The sequence below is a fragment of the Carassius gibelio genome, chromosome A8 (genome assembly GCF_023724105.1).
Source record: "Carassius gibelio isolate Cgi1373 ecotype wild population from Czech Republic chromosome A8, carGib1.2-hapl.c, whole genome shotgun sequence".
In the NCBI taxonomy this organism is placed as follows: Eukaryota; Metazoa; Chordata; class Actinopteri; order Cypriniformes; family Cyprinidae; genus Carassius; species Carassius gibelio.
The window spans coordinates 15209533-15228762 of NC_068378.1; the positions used below are offsets into that span (position 1 = coordinate 15209533).

Here is a 19230-nt window from a genome sequence, read left to right on the forward strand (position 1 = left end):
TACAGTTTATTAAAGGAAATGTATTTGATGTGGTATTCAGAGTTTGCTTTAATTTAAACTCCACAGAAGTCAAACGTCTCCACAGAGATAATAATAATAGGCACTGTATTTCAATTTCATCGCTTGTTTATGTCAACCTAGTGTGTTTGTCGCCCTCTGCAGGATGTTGCTGATACTTTAAGCGGCGTTTCTGTTTCTGTGCGCAAGAGGGCGAAATGATTCAGTGCCCAAACTCATTTATTCAGCGTCGAAGAACTGAACTACGTGCAATAAAAACATGGCGGCACCCGTGAACGCAGCGCATGAGCTGCAATCCAGAACCCGGACAGAAGATGTTCTGATGAACGGGGGTGTCGAGTTCAGCTCTCTACTCCTCTCAAAACATGTGCTTGAGGGGTTATCTGCCTCTGGCTTTCACAAACCGTCCCCCATCCAGCTGAAGGCAATCCCGCTGGGAAGATGTGGACTCGGTACGAGAAAACAGTACCAAAACAGGCGTTATTCACATACCAAAACTGACTGCTCTTTAATGACACGAGTGTAATGTGCAAATCAAAAAATATAGTGCATCAATGAGAAATTTCATGCACCGGGTATTAATTATTGTTTATTGTTGTTTTCCTCCGTGCAGATCTTATAGTTCAGGCCAAGTCTGGCACAGGAAAAACCTGTGTGTTCACCACCATCGCTTTGGACTCTCTTATATTGGAAAACACAACCACGCAGGTTTAACCTTTTCCAATATACAGCGGAATGTAATGTGTTACCAAACAATGTCCTATTCAATAATAACTGTTTAAATATGAACTATGGATATTTGAAAGACTCGTCTATTTAGAACTATGGGACTATGGAGATTTGAAAGACTCTATTTTTTTAATGTTAAATGTAAGCACCCAAATCACGAATGTCTGCCTGGCTGACATGTGCCCTTTCTTGTCCCATCAGGTGCTGGTTTTGGCCCCCACTCGGGAGATTGCGGTGCAGATTCATGCTGTGGTCATGGCTATAGGTAGTGCTATGGAGGGCTTGGAGTGTCATGTGTTCATCGGTGGCCGACCTGTCAGTCAAGACAAATTTCACCTGAAGAAATGCCACATTGCCATTGGTTCACCAGGTATGAGCTAGTTGGAATTCTTACTGGACAGATATGTTAGATGAGTTATTAGTAACTGTAACCTTAACTAACTTTAGTTTAGTAATATTGCATATTTAGATTTGGACATTCGTATGTGGATGAAAATACCTTTTGCATTTCAAAATGTTTGTAATATGCTATTTAAATTAAATCTATTCTTTATTAAATCGCTAGGCAAAGGGAGATATTTGTCATTAGGGAAAATAAGGGAATTGTCTGTAATCGTTTTCGTAAACATTGTAACTTGAGGTTTCTCTAATATAGAGAGTTGTTTTTATTTTCTAAGGCAGTGTTGATGAAGTTTAGTTTAATTCATAGGTCGTATTAAGCAGCTCATTGAGATGGGAGCCCTGACTACGTCCTCCATTCGTTTGTTTGTTTTGGACGAGGCTGATAAGTTGCTGGAGGACAACAGCAGTAGCTGCTTTCAGGAGCAGATCAAGTAAGAGTTGAACAGGTGGTTCGGATTCAGAGACTTTTCTGGATTGTTATTCAGCAGATATAACTGATCTTTCTGTCTTTTCTTAGCTGGATTTTCTCTTCTTTACCTGCAAACAAACAAATGTTGGCCCTTTCTGCCACTTACCCAGAATCTCTTGCACAACATCTGTCAAGATACATGAGAGAGCCGACGTTTGTGCGACTGAACCAGACAGACCCCGGACTCCTTGGTCAGTCTTTGGTCCTGTCTGATTTGTTGATGCATTTCTTTAATGTGAATACTTTTTCAAATCTGAATTGAAACAGTTTGTGGTGTTCTTGTGTTATATTCTCTCCTTCAGGACTGAAGCAGTACTATAAAATCGTGCCATCTCATTCATTACCTCATAAAGTGTTTGAGGAGAAGGTTCAGAGTCTTCTTGAACTTTTTAGCAAAATCCCGTTTAACCAAGCATTGGTATTCTCAAACCTCCATACAAGGCAAGAGCTGCCACAACTCCAATTTCTTTAACAACAGAATTGTGATCTTTACTGAAAGTAATGAAAGACTGACTTGAGCTGTTGTTATACAGAGCTCAGCACCTGGCTGATATCCTGTCCTCTAAAGGTTTGCCTGCGGTCTGCATCTCAGGTGAGAAAATTCTCACTAAATTCTGACTATACCAAAAAGATTTTCTTGGTACACAAATTGGTATAAGGGTCATTCACACAGAATATGTTTTGTTTTGTTAAAAAGTGTTAGACACAGGACAATAGACTGGAAAAATGCAAGGTCTCAGTTTTTAAAGAGATTAAGTTTTCATTTAAGCTGTTTTTTAACAGTCACATACATAAGCAATGGAAAAGCAGCACAGTGCCTCGGTAGGCAGCTCACTAGGTTTTGGATCAGAATGATATCATTTAGAATGTGTGCATGTAAATTAAGGCCCACAATGAATGAAAGTCATTGTTAATTGTTATTATGTTTAAATCCCTTGATGTGTGTGTTTTGTATGTAGGTGGTTTAAGTCAGGATCAGAGGTTAGAGGCGATGTGGAAGCTGAAACAGTATCAGTGTCGAGTTTTAATATCCACCGATCTGGTGAGGCTCTGAACCTATTAGAACACCTACACTGGAAAATACCCAATGTTTAATACCTAAGCAACATTTAATTTCTCATGAATCTCTCTCTTCCACAGACCTCACGTGGTATTGATGCTGAGAAGGTGAACTTGGTGATTAATCTGGACGTTCCTCAGGACTGGGAGACCTACATGCACCGGATTGGTCGTGCTGGACGATTTGGTGTGTCTAATTATAAAACAATTAAGCACTGATATATGTGGAGCCTCTACTCTGTGTATTTTAATGAATGTGTGTCTTGGGCATTTACATGAAGGCTTAATCAGAAATAATCTGCTGCTAAACCCCAAAATAGCTGAAATAGCTGCTAAACACAAACACACGAGGGCTTTTTAATGATCGCAGCTCTCCAAAATCAGAATTCATAAATGGAACCTGAAAGTGATAGTTGTGGATGAATTTAATCTTCATTCTCATTAGATCTTAGAAATGGATATGATCAGCCGTGTCTTTCCTCTGATGGTGACCCCTGTCTGTTGTATTTCAGGCACTCTGGGGGTTGCTGTGACCTACTGTTGCCATGGAGAGGAGGAGAACAAGATGATGGCCATCGCTCAGAAATGTTCTCTGAATCTCACTCATTTACCAGGTACAGAGGAAGACTGACATCTTAGTCCTTTTTAAAGGAATATTCCAGCAATTCTGTGCAAGTTAAGCTCAGCTGATAACGTTTGTGGTATAAAGTTGTTTATCACACAAATTATTTCCACTTTGGGTAACAGTGATGCACTCAAAATGGAAGTGAGCTGGGCCAGTCTGTAAAGTCATTATGGTGTAATATAAATATTTATAGAAAGTGTAAATAGTTTATATATAAATATCCAATAAAATACTTACTAAAACATAGTCACAAGGCATAATATGCCTTGATTAAACTTGCTTATAGAGCCCCTTATGAGGCATGGTGATGGTAATTAAAATGAAATGGGTGGAACAATTATATTTTAACACTTTTGCAGTCTCTCCGAAAAAAAAATCTCACTCCCCCAAGAAACTTTGTGCATTAGCAAAACTATTGTGATAGAAATAATATGAGATGGGAGGAAAAACTGTATTTCAGTGCTTTTCAAGTGAACGCAAAACATTTTGGAGAATGCAAAAAATTGAGAAATGCAAGGAAATTTGATACTTTTGTGAGAACGCAATCTTTTTTTTTTTTTTTTTTTCATTATGGCCCTTAGGGGCTCCCGAAAGCAGTGGTTTTCGAACTGATATATATATATATATATATATATATATATATATATATATATATATATATATATATATATATATATATATATATATATATATATATACATATACACACACATACATAAAAGTCCTGTTCGGTGTTATCACTGTATGTGGATGTCAATCCCAAGACTTCCTCTTAACATCTTAAAAATATAAACTTTTCAGATTCCGAATTAATTATCCAAGAAAGTGTGCACAGAGCACTCCCTTTATAATTACTAAAAAATTCTGTCCCACATTTCAATTTATCGTGATTTCACAAATTTCCGATCAGTTAAGCTCTCTACATTGCACAATTAATCATTTATTTATACGTGTCTACATATAACTCAGCTCTGAACAAAAACTCATGTGTTTTGATTGGTTCTAACTTAAACACCTCTTATTGGCCATTGCGTTGAAATCAACAGAAATGTCAGTGATTGTCCACATTGGTCAACACTGCCGTGATCAAGTGTTTTATTGTTTATTTTGTTATCAAAAGTACATTTGCTGGTTGCCATGACTGCGTGTCTTGGAACATTATATAGGTGTTTTCCATAAATCATCCTGGTGACCCAGGGTTTAAAAATTTAATTTTCATCCCCGGACGTTCAGAAAAAGTATTATATCTAGGCCTTAAGGTGACTTTTCCTCCAAAGTTGCCATGGGAACACAATAATATGAACCCTAAAATGGCTGTAAAAATAAATAAAGTTCTGGTTTAAGTTTTATTGAACCTGGAATCTTCCTTTAACTTGACGCGAAGGCTGTTAAGCTTTTTTCCCTACCTTGTGTTACAGATCCAATCCCTCCAGGGATCATGGAAGAGGCTTGTGACTGGGACGTGATCATTGAACCTCCTTCCAAACCCACTCAGAAAATTCCTGACGTTTCCAAACCAGGGAAGAAGAAACAAGCTAAATCTGAGAAGCCGATATCGAAACTCTCCAGAGAGCCTCACATCTCAAAGGTCATCCCAGAAAGGGCAACAAGTGATAAATCCAACAGTGGAGCTGAAATCAATGTAAAAAGTCACTCACCCAAACCTAGGAGGCAAAAACCATTACAGTCTGCTACAAATCTCCAGCATGACTCGACTCCTTCTCAGAGGGAGCAGAATCACACCCTTCCCAGAATTCCTCCACTATCATCTTTTAAATTGCATGCACAAAAAGTTATGACTTTCAATGAGGCTGTGATGGATTATGAGAACTTCATAACAGAAGGTCCGGGAAGATCTGTTGAAATCATTCGCCAATATGATGGATTCAACAGGAGTCAAGATGCAGTTAATGGACTGCAGTACAACTACGATGATGGTCATGATAATGATAAAGCTTATAAAACATATGTTCCAGAAGAATCACACTCCCATCAAGATCTTCCTCCACCACCGCAGGTTTCAGAGTTGTCCTCTGAGCAGAAGACTCTGTCTGTGTCATCTGATGATTCTCCTTCAGAGTCTGAGATGGTGGTGGAGGAGAGTGAGTCAAGCTCTTCTGTCCCCTATCGGTCTTCACATTGCACACCTGCTCATCCAGACGATCAAGTCTCTGAACTGAATGAATTCTCTTTACCTTCGGCTAAAGTATTTCAACAGACCAGCAGAAACCAGCAAATGCCTAGTAAACCTCAATCCCAGAATCCTGCTAACCACCACAGCCTTCCCCAGAAACATCGGCCGGCCTCTAAATCCGGGAGGAAGCCTGCATCAGCAGGACAGAGGTGGAAGAAGAGGGAGAGTGATGACCTGGAAGAGGAAGTGGCCAGGCAGGATTACTGGAGTTCATACAGAGCCTGGGTTGAATATTACAATTCCTATTATCATCATTCACCCTATAACTGGATCACTGGATTTTATATGAATTCTGTCTACATAAAAGAAATGATGAAGCACTAAAAAAAGTGATTGGGATTGCCAAGCCAATGACTTTTGAGCCTTGTAATGTTCTCATTTGCATTGTGTACATTCATGTAGTTCTCTAATAAAAATTAATTCTTAAGATATGTGCAATCATTTGAAATATTTTGTTACATTCTACTGCAGCTATATTAAAATATACGTTGCTGGCAAAATGGGTGCCCTATGCAGGATTGTATCCCTTAAATATTATGGCAGTAAAATTTACTTCTGTTGGGGTCAAAATAGAACTTTAATACAATATGAAAGTAAATACATTTTACCATTTTAAAATTTACAAATGTTACCTATGACTTATTTTATTAATAGATTTGTTTGATTTTGTAGTCTCAAGCATTCAGAAATCACGCTAAATAAAATTAAGCAGTTTTACTACGAAAACCATGGTTATTTTTATAAGGGTTGTGATGTCCACATTTTATATATATATATATATATATATATATATATATATATATATATATATATATATATATATATATATACAGAGCCTGTATTTTTATATATATATATATATATGTATATTACGAAACTATAGAGGCTGTCATCTATAGCAAAAAGGTGGCCAAAAATGTATATGATCGTCCTGTAAGTTTAACAGCAGCAATACCAGGCTTTTGACTCCCTTTGCAGGCATTTGGTTTATTTAATAACGTTATGCTAGAAAAAAAAAAATCGACACCATCACAAAATATGTAATGGTTTTACTGGTTATAATGGAACTTGTATTGGTTTTAACGGAAACTCTAATGGATGGTTTATGATTTTTGTGTTGGTATTATGATTTTCTTTTCTGTGATGGTCAAAAAAAATTTCAGCAGGGTTGCCTAATTGTTTTTAATATAATGTATTTTAAGTCATTTTAAAGGCCGTTATTGGCTCAGTTTTGTTTTTAGAACCACAAAACACATTATCTTAATACTTCTTTGTATAGTAATAATAATAATAATAATAATAATAATAATAATAATAATTCATTACATTTATATAGCGCTTTTCTAGGCACTCAAAGCGCTTACATAGTCAGGGGGTATCTCCTCATCCACCACCAGTATGCAGCATCCACCTGGATGATGCGACGGCAGCCATAGTACGCCAAAACGCCCACCACACACCAGCTTACTGGTGGAGAGGAGACAGAGTGATGAAGCCAATCAGAAGATATGGGGATTGTTAGGAACTTGAAGTCATGATGGTCGGAGGCCAATGGGCGAATTTAGCCAGGATGCTGAGGTCACACCTCTACTATTTCATTATCATTATTAATTTGCAGTTACCATGGCTACAAGAACCATGATTTTTATTTGGTGTGGTCTCTCTAAAAGAAAACAATTTAATGCTAAAACTACCTTTAGTCAACTCAAATACATTGTTCATTTATTAGGTGAGCATGTGTGTAAATTGACAGGCACTCATTGCAAATTCAGTGCATTTTTTCCACATCATGATTTCAACTCTAAGAGTTATTTTTTTTATTGTTTATGTATAGTTTTTTTTCCATGTAATACACATAGTAACAGTGAATCGGTCATTTTTGCTCCTTACTCCTTACCCTCAGAACAGCCTACACTCTAAAACTTTGAGTCAAATATGGACTAACCACACAGTTACAGATTTTTACATTAAATTTTTAACCCAAAAGTTGGCTTGAAATAACCCAGAATATACATGCCCTTGTGCAATTTGTTGCTCTTTATGAAATTACTCATCCAATTAAGGATGAGATGGAGGAAATAAGAGTGGGGGTGGTGGGTCAGAGAATCCTAAACCCAGAGTCTTAAACCCATTCAATCCTCAAATTACATTGAACATGCAAAGGCCTACTTACATTACGTCACACAATTTAATTGTTAATCCATACCCAGGTTAGGTTGGATAAATCTAGTCACACTACACTGCTGGAAGGAACACTGAGCCGAGGACAATCAATATAGCCTTTATTTAATTTAATCCAACACAGGAGTAAATCCAACAGGGAGAACAGGAGGAAGACACGAATGGACCTAATAGACCTGACAAAACTGAACAGAAAGAACATGGCCTTATAAAAGGCAGGATAGCCATAGGATAGAGGAAGGAGCCCAACGGAGCTGGTGGGACTAGGCGCACCCAATGGAGAGAAGTCCAGAGGCAATGGCGGGTCGACCAAGGCAGAGACGGAGGACAAAGGAGCCTGGTGGAGCTGATGGATCGATGGTTGACGATGGAGGCGAGGGAGCTAGGAGCCAAGGTAGAGTCACTGGGACTACGGGCCAAGGCCTTGGAGGCTTGAGGTGAGGGAGACTCGGACCATTCCAAAGAAACACGAAAATGTATAAAAGGCTCCATTATCTTGTATTTTACGTTATGGCCCCGTAGAAGCAGTTTTTGTAAAAAATAGGCTAACGATTGCGTCATAACCTGCGACTCCCTGTCGCACAGTAGAGAAATTACCATATGGACAGGAGGAGAAGCTCGCAGGCAATCTTTTACTGTCTATGAGGCTATCAGGGGGACGTGGAGGCATAAAGTCAAGAGAGATAATTAATCAGAATACTTACCAAAATTTGCTCCTGTTCACGCTCGCCTTCTCTGCAAGATTCGGTGGGTGTAATAATCAAGTGAGAACTCCTTTATTTATCTTATGTTAGATAATACAGAACACTGAAATATGACAAAACTGTTTTTTTTGTTTTATTTTTATTTTTTGTGCTTATTTATTTGTCAGCTTTAATTGCTTGTTCTTAAAAGCTTTTATTTTATTCATTTTATAAGATAACGCATACTAAAAGTTAAATTGTCCACATTCCTTCATGCATAATGGGGTGTTTGTGTGAGACCGATGGACCGGAACGATTCGAGCGGTAGGCTACTTGAAACACTCCTTAGTGCTCAATGTAAAGTACACGTTTTTATCATGATACAAGTGATTCATTTGTAACATTAAATAGCCTAATAGCAAACCTCATACAGTATGTAGCCTACATAAGTGACAAGTAGTGAGATGTGTATTGAACTAATATATTAATTGAATGTACATACTACTGATAGTAAAATACTGAATTCTTTATCAACTTTATCATTATTTGTTTTAAAGTTTTATGTGAAGGCAAACTAAATGAAATATGTAGCTCTTAAATGTATAGTTGACCCCAAAAATTTAAATTATCATCAGTAACAGAGAATAAAATAAGATATTTTGAGAACTTTTTTTTTTTTTTGTCTTTTCTTTTCTTCAAACGTGTATGGTTACCAACATAATCTTCAAATATCTTTTCACAGAAGACATGCAGTCATGAAGTTTTGGGACAACATGAGTAAATTATGAAAGATTCCTGAAAGATTATCTGTCAACTATAGTTTCTGGTTTACGAGGCTTGCTAACTTTAAGAACATGACCATGTAAATCTTAAGTAAACCAATATCACAGTTTATCTGCTATAAATCTATAAAATATACTTTAAACTGCATAGCAAAATGTTATTGTCCCTAAATAACCTAAAATCCAATTTATAATGGAGTCTGAAAGGCTGAGGCTCAGATTTATTTTTCAGCTGCAGCTTGTTTCTGCATCCTGCCTGACTTATCTGTTTGTTTTGATGTCATATCTATATTTTATTTCATCTCCGGAGTATTGCTATGAGTTTGTGATTTCATCATTAAACTGCCATTAGATTGTGGTTCAGCATTGTCGGAGGAACTGAATAAACAGCAGATGAATTTGTGGCAGATACAATTCATTTATCAGGCGTTTCACAACTGTGACACAAGACAAGATCATAAATAATAGTTAACATCTGACAGTGAACAGGAATCTGCTGAATAGAATAACATGACTATCTCAGGAGAAAAATAAAATGAAGAGAAGAAGAGAGTAAAAGACTTAAACAAGCACAGACACACAGAAAGAAGACCCTCGACAGGTATGTAGATGCGCACATACAGATCTCCACTTGGTTATATATTCAAAACAACCTGCTCTGTCATCTGAAGGGACTGCACAAATGAATTATTACAAAGCTGTTAGGATTCTAGAGTCACTTCTATTACATCGATGGTTCTGTAGTGCCCCCTGCTGGGCTGGATGTAAAGACAAAGTGAAGGAAAAACTCCAACACATTACTGCTCGCCAACGACCACAGGTGATCCAACACTCAACATTTATTATCTTAAAATTTAGAATATATTGGCCACACCTTTGCCTCTTATTATTTAAACATTAGATCATTTCCATATTTCCCATCTATTATGTACACATGAAAATCACAAAGGGACCAAACATTATTTGGACCATAAAATCGGATCATTAAATGTTTGCTATGGATTGTATGTACGACAAACAGGAAGATGATTATCATATGAACTCACGGGTCATCAAAGAACATTTCGGTAAGAATGGTGTGGGCCGGATACCCTGATATCCTAAATGTCACAATGTGCTTTTCCCTGTAATACTGGTGTCCTAAGGGTGATGTCCAGCAAATTCGAAATCATTTTTGTGTAACCGCACATCCACTTTCTTCTTTAAAGTTCAAGTATAGGTTATGTATCTGTTATGTAGCTAATCATTGAATCATTTATTTTTCTTTCTGGAAAATATGGCTTATTCTATCTAAAAAGAAGGACCAAAGCAATAATAAATTTATTGATATGAGGTCTAGTGTGTATCATTGCACTGAACACTAAAACTCTGGCCCTGAAGCAATAACGTCCTGAGGGGAGGGGGTCACTTTCTATGTATGCTGGTGTAAGAGGCACAAGTGAGTGGGGTTTAAGGAGATGGGTGGGGGTTATGGTACAAAAGGTGGAGCTCAGGGGATCATGCGGTTGATTGCTGGCAGTTTCGAGGACAGTAAACGACACTGACGAAACAGACTTTCCACTAACAAACACTAATTCTCTCATTGGCAATACCGTTCTCATGAACATGGCTGACAAATACAGAAAAGGAGGGAGTTTAGAGGGAGAGAAAAGAGCTGGAGAATATCTCTAATTGATTCGTACAGCTGACAGCAACGTAGACCGAAAATCTAGTTAACAAAAACATTCACGGTTAACGGAAAAACACAAACATCAAAAGTGTCCTACCCCATGTAGTTTTACGCAAACTAGACAGTTAAATACCAATTGAGCGATAATGACAATAACACTTCGATCAGAACAACTACAGGAAGCAGGCCAGCAGTAGACAGAGGAAAGGGGCGGGGCAGACGGAAAACGGGGCAGGGTAGGCAGCTGCTCTGGTTTTGCCAAACAATGGCTAAATATTACAAAATATTCTATCAACAATATTCACAGTTAAACCAAGGCTTGGTACACATTGTAATCACAAAATGTCAGCGACGCCTTGTGCTTGTAGTCACAGAGTTTCTAAAAACACTTTCATGTTCCTCTCTTTCTCGCTCTCTTTTTTTTCTATATTACATAGTAATGTCTGATAGGTCACGACTAATGTTATAAAGTCGGCTCAACGTTTGGGAAAGACAGTGGCTTAAAGAAGAAGGAAACTCTCCTCCCCCTGAGAGGCACGGACTGTGTGAGAGGCTGAGAGTTTGAGGGATGATTCAGGTATTCTTACAAACACACACACACACGGGGTAAAAACATTCAAGTTAGACCTAATTCTGACCAATCATACATATTCCAAAAATAAAAACTTAGCACAGTTTAAGAAACACTCATACTGTCTCCCTCTGACCGAAAGCAGATTTTTTTTCTTATCCTTTAGGAATTATTCTAGATCAAAATACAACTTAAGCGGGATAAAGAACGCAGAGGCTGTCTGCATCGTTGGAACAGATTAATGGACTGATATTAAACAAACAAGACTCGCGGATGAAAGCAAATGCTTGACAAAATATGAATCTTTCTGACGATTTAAAAAACGGTATGACCACACAGAAAACTATGAGGAAAAAGAAGATGAAATGTTTAATGCACAGTGACACTGCAGTGACACCCTCAACATTCACAGCGTCCTGATGGAGAGTGATAAATGCTCATGGCCGTCCTGTTGTTGCTTTCTCCTTCTCTCTCATTTAGACGCATCGTTGTTGATCTTCTATGTCTTTCACAGAGTCTGAGTCAGTGCACTTCTTCTCCCACTAGGGGGCAGGCTACTCATCAGTTTCTCTTCCTGAGTTCTGTTGTCTCCTACAGCGCAGAGATTCTCACCACGTCAGTGCCAGGGTTCGGAAGAGGCGGAGCGTCTGGGTTTGCAGGGGGCGGAGCGTCGGGATTGGCTCGAGAGTTGTTCGAGGGAGGGGTTGGGATGCTGATGATTGCCGTGGTAACCAGTCCACTGCTCTTGCAGTTCAGACTCCCAGATTCATCAGACATCAGATTGAGACTGGAACGACTGAGACAGAGAGAAAGAGACAGAGGTCTTAACACACTTTTCGCACTCTCACTTGTTTAATTTATCTAGTAATTGTTCATTAAATGTCCAGTGGACTAACAGTGGACATGCATTTTTTACTTATTTAGTATTGAACCAACAAATGTCACATCTGTATTTTTTTTTTTTTTTGTGAAAATATATGTGGGTGGAAGTTACACATTTTAAAATGTAAATACAATGACAGATTCCTTTGATTTGTTATGGTTAATTTCAAATCTATATCATTTCATATATAAACATAATAATACATGCTATTTTTTGCCTTATTACCAAATATGCAGTTTACATGTAATATTTACATTATAACCCTCACCTTCTGTTGAGATTGACTCTAATTTTATATTTGGTGCAGGGCCGGCCTGTGGCATTGGTGACAGGCAGTTGTCTAGGGCACAACATTACTTTTTTTTTTCTTGTGATCATTGTTTGCTTCTTGTGAACTGTAGCTAATTTCTGACAGTCAACATAATTTTAGTACTGATCAATCATCGGACTGATTAAAATAATTTTAGAATAAAATAAAATTGGCATCAACGAAAAATAAGATATGACAACATGTCATGTTGGACTAATTTAAACACTTTCTGCGTCATGAATGCATTAATTATGCATGGCGCAACCAGTTAAAATAGTTTTGACTGCATGCACAAAATTGAAATGAAAGGTATGGGTATGCTAATCAGAGTGGGGCAGAAATCTAAATGATCTCCTAGGGCACCAACAGAGCCTGGGCCGGCCCTGGTTTGGTGCCCTAATAAAGATATTAAAATGGTTTATGGTAAACTATGTCTATTTTACACTTTGTTTATATTGTTATAGTTTTTTAAATGTAGTAATTAATATTTCTTATGATGGATTTACATAGTTTAAGATTGAAAGTCTGGTTCTGTGATTATGGTAAACAATTAAAACTATAAATTAAACAGAATTCAAGAAGTAGCAAAATGATGAAGGCGTGGTTGTTAATTATTATTAATATTATTATTTTTTATAACAGCTGTCATGTGACCTTCACATTCACCTTATGTATCAATGCAAAAGTAAGTTATTTTCTGTGAATGAGTGAGACTTCTGTTTATTGGCCACTGTGGAGAATAAGAATAACAGTTGTAAAACGATTTGTGAAGCTGAAGCCGATGAAACCGGAAACCTTGCACGTCAAAGTTACAAATGGCTGCATCTGATCTAATCTAACAAATAAAACAATTAAATCAATTGGATAATATTAAAAGTTTAAGTCTTTTAGCTTTCATAAAAATCGACCCTTAGAACAATGCCGTGTATGTAAAAATGAGTGCTAACCTGGTATTGAGTGGATGCTGTTCCCCACACTGGATGTGTAAGGCGCTGAGCTCCTGCAGGTTGTGCGTGTGTGAGTGTGTGTTTGTGGCACTGAGAGGCGGGATGTTCTTCTTGGTTCTCCGAGAGCAGCAGGTGCCTGTGATGCCCTCTTCACTGGAGAGAGATGGACTCTGCGATGGGAAGTTCTGTAGTGCTGTCTGCAGATACCCCTGTTCATACAGTCGCTCGTCCACAAACTCATGATTCTGAAACACAGTGATTTTTTCCTTGAGATCATTGGTTTCTGATATTTTATTTACTGTTATAAGCCTTTTTCTTTTCATTCCTTTTACTTCCAAGCATTTACATGCATGTTAACCTTTAAATATAAAAGAGAATATGAAACAGCAGTGATGCATTTTTACTCCAGTAATGTATAACAAATGAGAACAAATCAGAATCAAATCAGTTCATTTTTATGTTAGATGTGTCTTACAGAAGATGATTTTTTAGATGTATTAAATAAAGAGAATATCCAGTGGCTGTTGTAGGGTGGGACTTGATTTGAATGAATTGGCAAAGAGTAAAACTATGATATTATTAGTTAATACGATTTTTTCGATTTCATGTCCATGCCCTGATTTCATCATGGCTAAGAAATGCCATTTCAGAGACAGAGAGAGTTATAATGCTTTGATGAAAGACTATTAAATGAAACTTTTTAGATTTGTGATAGAGCATAGAGCAGCATTTACATTTTGTATGTCCTATATCTGCTTTTAAATATCAGTTGTGAAGTTTGTTTTGTAAAAAAAAAAATATTTTGATAACAAATTATATGTAATCATTTGTTAAAGTTGAGTTAAGTTTCATTTTAAACCAATAGCAAATGTTTTCAGGAAAGTGTAATCTATTAATGCAATCTTCAAGTAATTAAATACTGTACCTTTAAATATGAAGGTTCTGTAAAATTTGTGTTCTTTTATTTAAGTGTAGTGCTTGTTTTGCTTTCTATTAGGCAGGGCTTCTTTTTGTATTACACGTGCAAGTATTAAAATTAATTAAAAAAAAAAAAAACTACATTTTAAAACTGACCTGAGATCAGTCAGACACTCGTTAAATCAATGCCATCTAGCGCGAAGGCTAAGAATTTTGAAATGTTTTGAAACCAAGGTTTGAAGCCTTGTTTGTTCAATACACATGATTTGGCAAGTTTGAGACACATTCTGAACCACTTGTTCGAAACAAAATGTTTGTCAAGTTTCATTTCGTAGTGTTTCAAAAGAAGCCACCACTTCTTCCGACTGACCGTGGTCTTCTCCAGGCAGTGCAGAAGATGGTGATGTTGACTCTCCAGCAGAGATGTGGTCTTCTTCAAGTGTTGGTCCTCCTCTAAGGAGCCCTGCAGAAACACACACAAAACATTCCCATCGTTTTTATGGAATCACCACATTTCATGCAGGAATAATGAAGTGGAGACAGGCACAGTGTGTGTTGTTTGGCTCAGTACCTGTGGTGAAAGTTTCATCTTGTAATAGGGGAGCTGCTGTTGTGTAAGAGTGGGAGGGAGAGACATGGAGAGTGGTTTACTGCTTTTGGAAGGAACTATATCCATAACAGAGCAGCACAATATATCATCCATAACTTTAAATAAACATAGCTTGGGAGAAAGGAAGGACGAGGGGCCTCAGAGGACTGGGTGAATCAGAGTGATTCCACTTTTCTGTTTCACAAATCAATTGGTACAGTTACTAAAACACCACATTGCTGTTTCTTTTATTGTAAAGCTTTTGCCCGGGAGCTTGTTCTCGCAAATGTGGCTAAACACATACACTGCTCCACATTTTTACCATTTCCACATCTTAACACGATGCAAGCACCAGTGAGTCAGTGAATCAGTGAGTGATGTGTGGGATGAGAGAGACAGAAGGAAAAATAAAGATATTGATAGAAATGAAGAGAGAGCAAAATTAGGCGTCTTACAGTAACATACCCTGAGTATTCTTATTCTGAGCAGACTGCATGCTTGCATGTGATCTGCGAGGTATTTCTGAGCGATTCAGACAGGCTAACCTAGAAGCAGCGTCTCCAGTTTGATGCTAAAGTCAGACTTGAGAAACCTCAAATTAACTCCAAAATGAAAGAACTGCTTATTATCAGAACATTTTTCATATTGAAACTGACTTTACCATTTTTATATTTGGAGTCTCAAACAACCCAATGGTGGATGTGCTTAAAAAGAAGTAATTTTTTAATGAATCAATTTCAAAATTATTTTCTGATCCAACCTCAGTAGACTAGACATAACTGTGTTCTGTATCTATTTTTTTTGCATTAATATTATTTAAATTAATAAAAAAAAGTATCTAATTTATTGTTGGATAAATTGGATAAAAACATCTGCCAAATGCAAATGTAAAAAATTATTATTTAGTGTTAAAATATACATCACCATTTAAAAATGTGGAGTTATGTTTTACAGTGTTATATATATATATATAAATCAATATTTAGTATCCATTACATATTTTCATGCTATTATGACAGGCTGAAGGCCTCTTAGGCTCAATTTTGTCAGGTTCCCGTCTGCTTCACTCTCTGGACCTCTCTGAGTACGTTCTGTGAAAATGGTTAGCTGTCTTTGGAGTGACCTGCAATCTGTCTCTGTACTCTCTGCATGCTCCTCGTTCCTCAAATGCATTTGACGCATTCAGAGAATTGCAGGTTTTTTTTTTTTTTTCCAGGAAGGCATTTTATAGGAGTTGGACAGCTTTAAACAACCGCCATGATAAAGACCAGATCTCCCTTTCACACACATATGCTCACAGCCTACTCACTGATGAGGATGTTTAGCAACACATGAAGGCATTTTCACATCAGTTCATCACTCTGTCCTGGTGAATTAGATGTCCCTGAGTTAACTGAGCTGATGTTTGTGCAAATATGCAAACACAAAAATCTCATAATTGCTCTTAAGTACTAAGAATTGGATCATGCAATGTGAATCTCTAGCCTTAAACACTTTTAAAGCAAAACAACCTGACGCCATGCATAATGTATGAAAAAAAAAACAAAAAAAAAAAAACACCAGAAGTCAAACTGAAGCAAAATATGGAAATAATGAGTATCAATGTGTGTGTGTGTGTGTGTGTGTTTATATTTGTGAAACAACGTGTGTGTGTGTGTGTGTGTTTTTCTTACCGTTAGCTCCAGTGATTGGTTGAGTCCATTTCGTTTGCTATGCAGGAAGGCGCTAGAGCTGCCATTCTTGGAAATTCTCATTCGGGCCAGTTTGGCTTTCTGTCAATGCACACATACACAAAGGAAGTTACAACTCAGTCTACCAGTGCTTTTCCATCACAAAGGTCTACGGCTCAATATGATCCCTGTTGAAAGAGCAATTCAGATCAAAGTACTTTAAGAAACAAAATGGATTTTCACATAGATTGCTGTCCGTCATGAGATGATGAAAAATGCAAGTGGCTTCAAAAAAACTACTGAACCAATCTGAACTACCAGCCATGCGGTGAAAATGTGCAAAGATCAGGGGAGAAGAAAGCAATTGCTCGCTTGCTCTACAAAGAATAAAAGAATGGTAATTTAGAGAAACGCAGCTGTGTAATGCTTAATTACAGTAAACGTCTTGTGTAATGCTGAATTACAGTTAGCGCAGCTGTGTAACGATAAATGATAGAGCAGCGGTTCGCATTCCCTCAGTCTGCGCCGTTTCATAGGCACAGCATGGATGATGGGTGGAAACCAGCAGTCAAATCCTCTGTGGAACATCACATTTTAATATTTACAATGAATGAGAGTATTTTAATCTTCTCAGATCCAGAGGCATCAAATGATCCGATTTGCGCTCTCATTCTCTCGTCATCTCATAGAAAACTGATCCTCTCTCTCGTTTCAGTTCCCTTAAGATGCGAGAAGCTTTATTGACGTGATAAAAAGGGTTTAAGTTGGCAAAGCATTAATAAACATTATGTATACACTAGATTTATGTATTTTTGTGAATGTGGTAGGGTGTTGTGGATGTGTCAGGGTTTTTGCTATGTGGTCACAAAGGTGTTTTCAGTATATGGCTTTGCAGTTGCTATATGTAGTTGGTTTCTTGAGTGTTGCTAGGTTAAGTTGAAGGGGGGTAATAAAGACCTTCTGAAGCTAAGCGGTTTGTTTGTGAAAGAAAAACATCTATATTTAAAACTTATGATCTGTAAACTTTACAAACCATCTCTTGCTTCCACTAATTGTCATATGCACGATCACGGGAGATTTGAATTCCAGCGGATGATGTACAGTAGAACGTAGGCGTAGCTAAATCTCCGATGAGAAGGCTGTAGCGCAGAGAAGAGAGCAAAACAAAACACCGGTCATCAATTAGAAGTACAAAATGAGGATTTGTAAAGGAAAATGTAGAAAAATTTCGACACAAGCCAAGAGAAGACTGGCTTTCCTTTGCTGTAAACAAAACTTGGTTCTCGCGGGACTAGCATATTCTCAACGGAGCTTCTGCTAATCCCACGTCATCTGCTGGAACACCTCTCTCTGGTGAATGTGAGCACAACAGTTAGCGGAAGCTAATAGATTATGGTTTATAAAGTATTAAATATTTTTCTTATACAGACCAACTGCTTCACTTCAAAAGGCCATTATTTACGGTGATGGATGGACACACTTTATTTTGCTTCAAAGTCTCGACCACTGCCATGACATTTTTAAATATAATTCCTGAAAGAAGAAAATCATACATACCTAGGATGGCTTTAGGTAGAGTAAATCACGTTTTATGCATATAAAAAATCTTGTTATAATTTGACAGGCAATGAATAATTAGTAAAAATTATATAAATAAATGAAAATGATTTGAAGCTAGATTATGCAGCACAAAATGATGACAGAATTTTTATTTTTGGGTCGACTATACCTGTTCAAGGATGTCTGGACAGTTTTACTGGAGAACATGACAACATTTATTTTCTTATTTCCTGCAGGGTTGTATTTGTGTTTTAATAATCTCGATTAGCTGTGTTTTCATTCTCTCATACACAAAGAGGCTTTTGTGTGGCCCCCTGTCAGGTGTGTAATAGGACCATGTCGCTTGATTTTCTTGTTCATGGAGCTTGTCAACTTAACAAGCAGGCGGTAAGTGTTCATAGCCAGGACTGCTAATAGCTCAGCTAAACGCTGGAGATCACAGATGACCAGTGTTTTGGACGCCTATAGTCACAGTACCTTTATATAACACAACCTCTTGTCCACCGTTAGGGGTCATCGGCTCACCCACCACAATTGATCTACACAAATAGGCTGCGGATACGGATACGAATTCACAAATGCATTTCATCCCAGTGAGTGTTTGTATACGTGTGTGTGTTTTTAAATTATTGAAGAGGAACAAATTGTGTCTCAATTGCATCAGAGACCTCGCCGAGATCAAACCAGTATTCTGATGTTCATTAATTTCTCACACACACACTTGAACACAAATTGAAAGAACGTACACCATCATTAAAACCCTCACACACAAACACAGATGTGAGTCCCTGTGGGTGAGTGGAGTGCTAACTCTGCTCTTTTCACAGGAGATTGCCATCACATAATGGAATCAGTTTGGGCCTCTGAGACCGTTTGTGTTTCCAACAAATGCAGCAACAATTTTCAGCTATCATGGGAAAAAAATGAGGAACATTTTTTCCTGGGGATCTGCCCCTGCAGAATGTGAGATG

General features: G+C 37.5%; 2 protein-coding genes across 5 annotated transcripts in view; one reads left to right on the plus strand and one right to left on the minus strand.

The window, feature by feature from the left end:
- Positions 1–207: 207 nt before the first annotated feature.
- Positions 208–5925, plus strand: LOC128018571 (probable ATP-dependent RNA helicase DDX20). Its single transcript, XM_052604157.1, has 11 exons — positions 208–470; positions 632–726; positions 949–1117; positions 1457–1580; positions 1667–1809; positions 1921–2059; positions 2152–2210; positions 2578–2660; positions 2759–2864; positions 3190–3291; positions 4721–5925. The coding sequence occupies exons 1-11, from the start codon at positions 278–280 to the stop codon at positions 5818–5820; spliced, it is 2313 nt and encodes a 770-aa protein (XP_052460117.1). The 5' UTR covers positions 208–277; the 3' UTR covers positions 5821–5925.
- A 3615-nt stretch (positions 5926–9540) lies between these two features.
- The window catches only part of kcnd3 (potassium voltage-gated channel, Shal-related subfamily, member 3), an 85545-nt gene continuing 75855 nt past the window's right edge, over positions 9541–19230 (minus strand). For 2 of the 4 annotated variants that reach the window (XM_052604174.1, XM_052604173.1), the window contains exons 4-8: positions 16703–16801; positions 15012–15047; positions 14811–14903; positions 13523–13767; positions 9541–12178 (exon numbers count right to left, since the gene is read on the minus strand). In XM_052604174.1, coding sequence (XP_052460134.1) covers positions 11974–12178; positions 13523–13767; positions 14811–14903; positions 15012–15047; positions 16703–16801 — 678 coding nt within the window. In that variant the 3' untranslated portion in view covers positions 9541–11973. The remainder of the gene's footprint in view (positions 12179–13522; positions 13768–14810; positions 14904–15011; positions 15048–16702; positions 16802–19230) is intronic. The other 2 variants (XM_052604175.1, XM_052604177.1) reach the window with 2 other exon arrangements.

Bases quoted from the DNA above. Each gene is read 5' to 3' on its own strand.
- LOC128018571 (XM_052604157.1), top strand. From the start codon at position 278: ATGGCGGCACCCGTGAACGCAGCGCATGAGCTGCAATCCAGAACCCGG. The intron at 727-948 runs GTTTAACCTTTT...TTGTCCCATCAG, and splicing joins TGGAAAACACAACCACGCAG to GTGCTGGTTTTGGCCCCCAC. The intron at 2,661-2,758 runs GTGAGGCTCTGA...TCTCTTCCACAG, and splicing joins TTTTAATATCCACCGATCTG to ACCTCACGTGGTATTGATGC.